Below are 8,977 nucleotides of genomic sequence, written 5' to 3'. Positions count from 1 at the left end.
TAGATGAGGAGAGGAGGGGAATGGAACGTAGGAAGTGGAAGAAAAGAGAGACAATTAAAGATTAGGGATAAGAAATAAACACACTAGAAAGAATTCCCGCTCCAGTATGTTTTAAAGTCGGCAAACCAGTCGGCGCAACTAATTCATCTTCGAATTTTTCACCATATATAGATGTACCTCCCCGTCCAGTACCAGTCGGATCACCAGTTTGTAACATGAAATTTGGGATTATTCGGTGGAAGATTATGGAATCGTAGTAGCCGCGTCGGATGAGGGTTTCGAAATTCTTGCAGGTTTTGGGCGCGTGGCTGGTGTAGAGTTCGAGGGTTATGATGCCCTGGGGCTGTTAGTTGGTGGGTGGGTGGTGGGATGGTGGGATAGAGAGGGGAAAGAGGATTGGGGGGAAGAGGAGAGTGAGGGAGAGGGGAAGAGGGAAGAGGGTAGTTACCATAGTAGTTTCTAAGGCAATATTTACTGCCATCTTGTATATGTTTGAATATGTACAACCGATCAAATATATCCAATGATCAATTTCGAAACTGCAGTATCAATTACAGGTACGCAGAAACCATCCCTACAAAGATTCAAGAAGGCTCAATTTAATGTTTACTTTTCTGCAAGGCTGAGAGAGTTTAACCTAGTCGCCTCGTCAAATCCTTGCTGTTTGTTTTCTGGATGGGCAACCTCTACAATTACAATCTAGTTATCCGACGGTATTATTATTCTACAATTAGATAAGATTTCAAGATTATATGATATCAATATCTTTAAACCTCTTTACGGATTTTCTAAAGGAATTTCAAAAGTTATATTATATATTAATATTATTTAAAAAAGTATAAAATCCTTTATATATATAATAAATATTTAATATATTAAAATTTAAATATTGAAATACTGGAAAATTTATATAATTAACTTTAAATTCTTACTTCTTATTTCAGATTAAATATATAATATATTTATTATGAAAGTATATAAGTTCATTATAAAACTATAACTTTTTATTTAATTTTTTTATTTAAAGTTTTAAATTTAATTTAATATAAATAATATATTAACCACTGAATATACAACGAGTAGATCCTAGAACTTTTACTTTATCGAATTACAAACATCAAATCCCTCGCTCTATTATAGTTTTCAAACTTTTAAATCTACAAATCATAATATTGTAGATATATTTAGATCGAATAAATGTAACACAGTCGCGTCGATCATTCGACTATTCAAAGGCCTGCCTACCAATATCCCTGTCTAGCGTCCCCACCACGACTGTCTCTTAAAGACACTCTCATGATAAGATTCCACAACTATATAATTCTATTTTTGTAATATCTTTGTGTGATTCAAACAAATTATTCACCTGGAATCAAAAATTCTGACCTCGAGAGTGAAAGATTATTAGCATTCTAGAAAAGAATCTACCTACCTACTTCAAAACAATGAACTGGTTTCAACGGTGAAATTACTTTCAACATCATACTCCGTACAACTCAACTTTCAATCTCCCATTCTATCCATCATTGGTCACGATTTCCTCAATCTCAAAATCAAACAACTTCACCTCACGCAAAATGGATAATCTCAAAGATTTCCTAGTCAAATATGGCACCAAAATCTATACAGAACGAGAAATAATTAAATTACAAATCCATATTATCCTCGCAGCTCTCTTCCCAATCTACATTGGATCACATGCAGCACTCCAACGACCTCCTTCCGCTTCTCCAATTCCCAAATCTACTTCCTCATCTTCTCATCGTCTCGCAAACTCGGATTCGGAAGATGAAGAAGAATCTAGACCTCCAATGGAAGGTCTTACCCCTTATGATGCTATTATGTTTCCTGTTTTAGCTAGTGGGGTTCTTGGGGCTTTGTATTTTATTATCAAATGGTTGGATGATCCAGCTATTCTGAATAAGATATTGGGATGGTATTTTTCTGGTATGGGTGTTTTTGGAGTTGGAAGATTGGCGAAGGATTCTTTGGATGTGGGGGTTGGATTTATTTTTCCTAGTGTGTGGACGAGAGGGAAGGATATTTTTTATTTCGATCAGGATTTGAGATGTCAAGTTATTGAAGATGAGGAGGGAAAGACGATCAAGGTGGTTGGTGTTACCAATCCTCTTCCTGGACGACTTTCAACTATTCGTTTTTCTGAACGGATCACGAATGCACTTTGGAACGTTCGTGGGTTGTTAAAAACAACTTATTCTCTGAATCTTTACATCAAAACTTTACTTCCTCATTCCAAAACTCAGATTAAATTTACATCGGTCCTAGGTCTCGGAATAGGTATCACCACAGTCACCGCTTACAATATTCTAAATGCCCCATGGTATCTTACAAATGTAATGGGTTTCGCTTTTTGTTATGGATCTCTTCAACTTTTGTCTCCGACTACATTCTTCACTGGTACTTTAGTCCTTATGGGACTCTTCTTTTACGATATCACTATGGTGTTTTATACACCTCTCATGGTAACCGTAGCGACGTCTTTGGATGTTCCTATCAAACTTGTGTTTCCATTAAATAAGAGCGGAGGAGGGGGTAGTATGTTGGGATTAGGTGATATTGTTTTACCAGGTATACTTGTTGCATTGGCCTTGAGATTTGATTTATATTTACATTATTTGTATTTACAAAAGTCTTCTCCATTCATCTCAACCGCGAACTCAAAGCCAAACACAACCTCAAGTAGCAAAAGTACCACCGAATCATCATTAGCACCATCTTCAATCCAAAAGACTACCTACAAACCCTCAACTGGTCTCTGGGGTGAAAGATTCTGGACTTCATCCTTTTCACCATCTTCCTCAAATCGTGGAACAGGAATTGAAGGAACCCGTTTCTCCAAGCCATATTTCAAAGCTGCAATAGTAGGATACATCACAGGAATGATCACAACATTAATTGTCATGAGGATATTTAAACATGCCCAACCAGCATTATTGTATTTGGTTCCTGGCGTGGTGGGAAGCTTATGGGGAACGGCGGTTGTTAGAGGGGAGCTTGGGCTTATGTGGAGGTATACTGAGGACGGGAGCTTGGATGAAGAGGGGAAGAAGGAGGAAGGAAAAGAAAAGGGGAAGAATGAGGAAGGAAAGGAAGAGGGGAAAAATATCAAGGGTGGAGAAAAAGAGAAGGAAGAAAAGAAGAGTTTAGAGGAGAACCGAATAATAAATGAAGGGAAGACATCTCTTGAAAATGGAGAAGCAAAGCAGGAGATAAAACAAGAAGAAAATCAAATCGAGATAGACTCGAATAATGGGAGAAGGGATTCAAACGCAAGTAGTTCAATCCTCTCCGATGGATCAATTTCCTGGCCTGAAGATAATGGAGATGGAGATGGAAATGGAAACGGGAATGGAAATGGCAGTGAAGCAGATGACGAGATGACTCCTTCGAGAAAAGATATCAAAGGGAAGAAGGAGGGAGGGAAAGGAAAAGGAAAAGGAAAAGGAAAAGGAAAAAAGGATGAAAATGATGATGAGGAGGAGGATGAAGATGAAGATCATTTCTTTCGTTTCTCTATTAGTAAACCAAAGTCGAAAGCGAGAGATGGAATTGATGCGAAGAAGATGATAGAGCGGAAAGTAGAGGGGAAGAAAGATATTTGAGTGTATGAGAGTACATAGCGAACTGAGGGAGGAAATGAGATAAGGATAGGAATAGGGATAGGGATGTTATAGATACTGTAACTGTACTGTGAGTTAGAGTTAGGGAATAGAATGAGAATGAGAATGGGAGTTGTTTTTGCAGTGAAAGGATGAAAGGAAGGGAAGAGAAAAAGAAATTCTTAGATACGATAAATGTAAACAAATAAAATATATCGAGTTTTATACTTTGAGTAGGTAATAAATACATATCTGGTAGAAAGAAAGAAAGAAAGTATTCATAGTATAATTAAACAGTATTGAATGAGAAATCCCCATACAGAAGTAATAATTTCATTTGGGTTATATCCAAAAGTTTAAAAGTTTACCTGCCAAAGAGTCTGAATTGGGAATATCTACACGAAGGAATTATCCACTTCTACCAAACCAAATGACTGATTCGAATAAAACTCCATTTGCGTGCTCCCTGATCCCAACTCCTGATTTCCTTGTCTTGTCGACTCCGTGTTTCCCGAGGTGAAGTTTGGTTCTGTTGTCTCCTGTCCTCTTCTGTTGAGTTTTTATTTCTATTTCCATTTCTATTTCTTTACCTGTTCATCTATTACCTAGTCTCAGGCTCCCCAAATTCCCTGATATCGAATCTCTCTCTTTCTCTTTACCTTTCCTTCTTCACCCGTATGCTTAATCTATTACTTTATCTCAACTCCTCAACTCCCAAATCACCAATCCCAGGAACATCCACCCAAAATCACTTAAACGCCCCCAAAAGCAGCAGCAGGATAACTTCTCTTCTTCTTTCCACCCTTTCCCTCACCCCCACTTCGACTACTACTCCTCGAACTCTCTTTACTTTGATCTTCCCTAGGCCTTAAAAATACTTCTTCGGGTAAATCATTCCATTCTCTAGCTGGTCTGCGATCTTGAAATGATGCTGTATGTTTGGATGGTAGTGGCCTTGTTGTTCCCGATGCTGTTGGAGGAGGAGGTGATGAATTCGTACTTGCACTTCCGATTAAATTTAGGGTTGGGCTAAGATTTGCTTGTGGTTGTCTAGAAATATGATCTTGAACTGAAAATCTTCGTCGGAATACCCATGCTTCTTGTGGTCGCAATCTCCTATAATATCCCTCAATCAATTCCCCCTTTTCGAATCCTCGTTTGTTATACCATTCTAATGCTTCTCGATTCTCAATCCATACATGTGCGTACAATCCTTCTATTTTAACTCCAAGAGGTATTCGAGTAGATGTAGCGGATTCGATAACGGAATTTAGGAGAGCGGTTGCGAGACCGAGGCTACGGTAGGGCGAGAGTAGAGTGAGAGATTGTAGATATATACTGTATGTATTTGCCGGCGGTTGAGCATTCGGAGAGGATGGAGGAGAAGGATCGATTCGACAGATTATAGAACCGACTACTTTTGGTTCAGAGTTGGGTTCTGATGTATATGTAACTACTCTTGAGAAAGAGAGAGGTATTGGTATTGACGCAGAAGGAGGAGACGTAATAGCATGGTAGAATGCATCGGGGTATGCGACTGGAAGGAGTAAAGCGTTGATGCGACGTAGAGGTTGTATATGATGATCTTGTGGGATTTCGATTTTATAACCTGGAGGAAGCTTCCTTGAAGACTCTATAGAATCTGGGGTAGCGGTAGTTACCGATTTTGGTGGAGAGATATTGGTAGAATTTGGTGGACCTGATGCAGGTTGAGGTGGATGTATCTCTTGTCTTGCATTTGGATTTCCATTCTCATTGTTATTTGGAGTTGTGATTGGTGATGTCCCTGGTGGTGGAGTGTATGTAGGTTGTTTTGGTTGGAAAAATGATCGAATAGTTGATTGTTGAGCTCTTGGTGGTGGAGGGGTATTGTTTGACATGATGTCTGGTGTAGTCATTGTTCAAATATCTTTGGAAGATGTTAAGGAGAGACAGATACAGAAGAGAAGGAGAAGTGAATTGTTTGATTGTGAATTGACAAATGAATGGACAAATGAATGAAATGGTATATAGAAGTCAAGGTATATGAAAAGGAGGTTATAAATAAGAAAAGAAATCTGTCATTTAGACTTTCCTGCCAATACATTCGCATGATATAAAGTATGTTATCTCAACAATATCATTCATAGGAATGAGGAATTACGGATACCATGGTTCAAGGATTTCTATCATTCACCAGCCACAGTTGTCCATTTTTATCTTTCTTCTCTTCACATCCCTTCACCCTTCACTCTCACTTCACTTCAAACAAACACAAAGTTTGAAGCTAAGCCACAACAAAACATCCATCACAGTTCGTACAGTCAGGACAAGCCATTGTCAATTCTTCACCGCCTTTACTAACTTCATTAAGCTAAAATTGACTGGCAATAATTTAGAAGCACTATTGGAGCTTTGGTGTGAAAGTTCAAAGTACCTCGTCAGTTTTCCTGAAATGAAGTTCCAGGTGAGGTTCAAGGGAAGATAATAGTATCAATCAATTTTCTACTGTAGAAAGAAAAGTGAGGGTATTCAGAACAACGACAACGACAACGGCACCCGCAGCTTGTCTCTATTTTCTTTCTATCCTCTTTTACCTCGACTCGCGTTCAATACTTTATCAATAATAAAATGGTCTCTTATTTATTTCAAATACTTTTTATCATTTCCTGAGAGAGGGTGGGAGAGATCTTCCAGTCATTACCTACTACTACTACTACTACCTACTACCTACTACTACTTACTTGCTTCCACCAAACCCATTTGAAAGGTTACCCAAACTAAACAATTCCATCAGCCTTGGGATTTGAGGAACTCAAAATTATTTCAAGGAAATCAATCCACAACAGGCAAATACATCTTCAAAATGTCTGCCGACGAACAGTTTGCACATTCTGGTATAATAATTGCTGGTCAAGATGAACAAATAGATACTATGGGGAAATTGGTAATTCTTCTTTTCTTTATCCTCAAATTTATTTACCTTTCCTTTTCTCCCTCCAAATGTTGCCGCCTGACTTACTTACCAATTACTAACCTCCTATATAGGCAAATGCTGTACTTGATGATATTTTCTATAATATCATTCATGATATTGTATTACAGACTCATCGTGAAGAGAAAATTGCAAAAGCATGTTCGGCTGCTATTGTTATTGAGCAAAAAGTCGCGGAAACCAATCCTGATTCATCAGACGATCCTACGAATTCATGGAACACAAATCAAATTATAGAAACCGATGCTGCGAAATGGGAAAATAAAGAAGTTACCTTGAAAGGCAATCCTTTACAATTGGTCGATGAGATTATTTGCGCAAAGTGTGGTTTACCTCGACTTCTACAACCTACAGATGGAGTGGGTGCAAAGAAACCTACACCAGGAAAGGAGTTTTGCAAGAAGAAACCTTTCATTGAGAAACCATGGCATGATGTTTATGGTCAGACGTATGTGCCAGAAGGGCCAGGTAGAGGAAAGAAAAAGAAGGATATGATTAATCCTCTACTACAACAACAGAAAGAAGGAACACCAAACAGTATGGATGGTGAAGATGATGGACCTGCGAAACCAATTTCTTTCCCTCACGCCAAATGTCACAATTGCAATACATTCTTACCGATTAAACGTATGAATAACCATATGGTGAAATGTATCGGTGGTGGCGGAAGAGATTCTGCACGAGCAGCAGCTTTTAAGATTAATGGAAATGGTTTAGGTACAGGAAACAATAGTCAGAATGGTACACCACCAATAAGTCGACAAGCAACACCACAACCCAATGGAGGGAAGAGAACTAGTCCAAATAAACGCGAAGCAGCCGATGATCCAGATTTCGAATCCGATTCTCCACAAAAGAAGAAGAAGTTCTTGAAGAAACCAGGTAGCTCGGGTGGGATTATTCTGAAGAATAAACTGAAAGCTCCGAAGATGGCAAAGACATCTTCACAAATTCCCTCTTCAAACTTAAGTTTTGAACACAAAAGGCCGGATAGTGATGATGATAATGATTCGGGAGATGATGATCGAGATGGTGAATATGGAAGAAAAGCAAGTGTTGAACCGAAGAAGAAAATGTTAGTTAATAAAGCGGGGGCAGGAGTAGTTAAGAAAGCCAAGGATGGACTTGGTATTGCTGGATTGAGTGAGAAGAAGAAGAAGAAGTTATTATTGGGAAGACCTGGTAGTGGTAGTTCAACACCAGTGCTGAAACCAGGTTCAATACCACCAGATGAGGATAGGGAGAGAGAGAGGAAGAAGATTAAGAATGGAAACGGAAATGCTCATAAGAGAGATAGGGAGAGGGAGAGGGAAAGAGAGAGGGAAAGAGAGAGGGAGAGAGAAAGGGAGAGGGGGAGGGAAAGAGAAAGGGATAGGGATAGGGATTGGGCTATGGATGAGAAATCTGAGAGTAGTCAGACTTTATCCAGTCCGAATTAAAGATGGAGTAGAGTAGGCGGAGGGTGATGAACGTAAGGGAGTTTCAGTAGAGAGAGAAGAAAGAACTTATGAGTTCACCAGTGTAACACCATGGTAGGATGAACCTTTGAAAGGCATTGATGGGATGTGTGATAGGATTCCACTGGGTGGTATACATGCATATGGTTGGCGTTCATTTCTTACTTTTTACTTCTTGCTCTACATTCGGCATTTAGCATTCGGAATAAAGACGAACATTCTCGAGAGTGGATGACTTTGAGGTATACATTTGGCGTTGCATACAGAAATTTTTCCAGTTTTTTTTTTTTTTTTTTCCATTATTTCTTCAACTTTTCTTCTCTGTATTTATGTTATGAAATGGTCATGGTGGATTGCGTGTGTGGTGATGGAGTAGGGGAGGGGAGGATAGGGTATAGGGGCATGATACCCCATGGAAAAATTAAGAGGGGAATATAATACAATGAAATTTTTACGGTGCGTGTTGTGATGTCTTGTGTCTTATTTGTTGATCTGGTTCACGAAATTGACTTTTGTGATCTATTTATGATGAGGATTTTGTGATGTGATGTGATAGGAGTGATGGATTTTTAGTGGGGTTTAAGCGTGTGGTATGGTATGGAATGGTGTTTATGCTGTATATAGATTGTGGATTGTGGTTATGATGTGATATGATATGAGGTTGTGCGGATGAATGCGTGATGAAGGAGGGGTATTGTTCTCTTTTTACCTATGGATGTTTGAAAGGGATAGGTCACACTGTGAGTGGGTGCGGGGTGCGGGGTACCAAGAAAGAAAGGAAGAGGGGTTGAAGGTGGGATATTGGATATTAGGCAAGTGCTGTCTATATCTATATTATTTATATTATCTTATTCTTGGGTGTGTAATGGATTTGTTTGTTTGTGTCTAGGGCAATGGGGGATGGGGGATGAGTGGTAGTTGGGGTT

General features: G+C 38.9%; 4 protein-coding genes across 4 annotated transcripts; 2 read left to right on the top strand and 2 right to left on the bottom strand.

The window, feature by feature from the left end:
- Positions 1-61: 61 nt before the first annotated feature.
- Positions 62-481, bottom strand: SS1G_14174 (hypothetical protein; the record flags this gene model as incomplete). Its single annotated transcript, XM_001584841.1, has 2 exons — positions 62-337; positions 449-481. The coding sequence occupies 2 exons, from the start codon at positions 479-481 to the stop codon at positions 62-64; spliced, it is 309 nt and encodes a 102-aa protein (XP_001584891.1).
- A 1,096-nt stretch (positions 482-1,577) lies between these two features.
- Positions 1,578-3,623, top strand: SS1G_14173 (hypothetical protein; the record flags this gene model as incomplete). The annotated part of the gene is made up of 1 exon (XM_001584840.1): positions 1,578-3,623. The coding sequence occupies one exon, from the start codon at positions 1,578-1,580 to the stop codon at positions 3,621-3,623; it is 2,046 nt and encodes a 681-aa protein (XP_001584890.1).
- Positions 3,624-4,372: 749 nt separating this feature from the next.
- Positions 4,373-5,518, bottom strand: SS1G_14172 (hypothetical protein; the record flags this gene model as incomplete). The annotated part of the gene is made up of 1 exon (XM_001584839.1): positions 4,373-5,518. The coding sequence occupies one exon, from the start codon at positions 5,516-5,518 to the stop codon at positions 4,373-4,375; it is 1,146 nt and encodes a 381-aa protein (XP_001584889.1).
- A 947-nt stretch (positions 5,519-6,465) lies between these two features.
- SS1G_14171 (hypothetical protein) lies at positions 6,466-8,033 on the top strand (the record flags this gene model as incomplete). The annotated part of the gene is made up of 2 exons (XM_001584838.1): positions 6,466-6,546; positions 6,648-8,033. The coding sequence occupies 2 exons, from the start codon at positions 6,466-6,468 to the stop codon at positions 8,031-8,033; spliced, it is 1,467 nt and encodes a 488-aa protein (XP_001584888.1).
- Between the last annotated feature and the right edge of the window lie 944 nt (positions 8,034-8,977).

Source organism: Sclerotinia sclerotiorum, genomic scaffold, assembly GCF_000146945.2.
Source record: "Sclerotinia sclerotiorum 1980 UF-70 scaffold_30 genomic scaffold, whole genome shotgun sequence".
NCBI classification, from domain to species: domain Eukaryota; kingdom Fungi; phylum Ascomycota; class Leotiomycetes; order Helotiales; family Sclerotiniaceae; genus Sclerotinia; species Sclerotinia sclerotiorum.
Note: the sequence above shows the minus strand (reverse complement) of the source record. Positions and strands in the feature narration are given on the sequence as shown.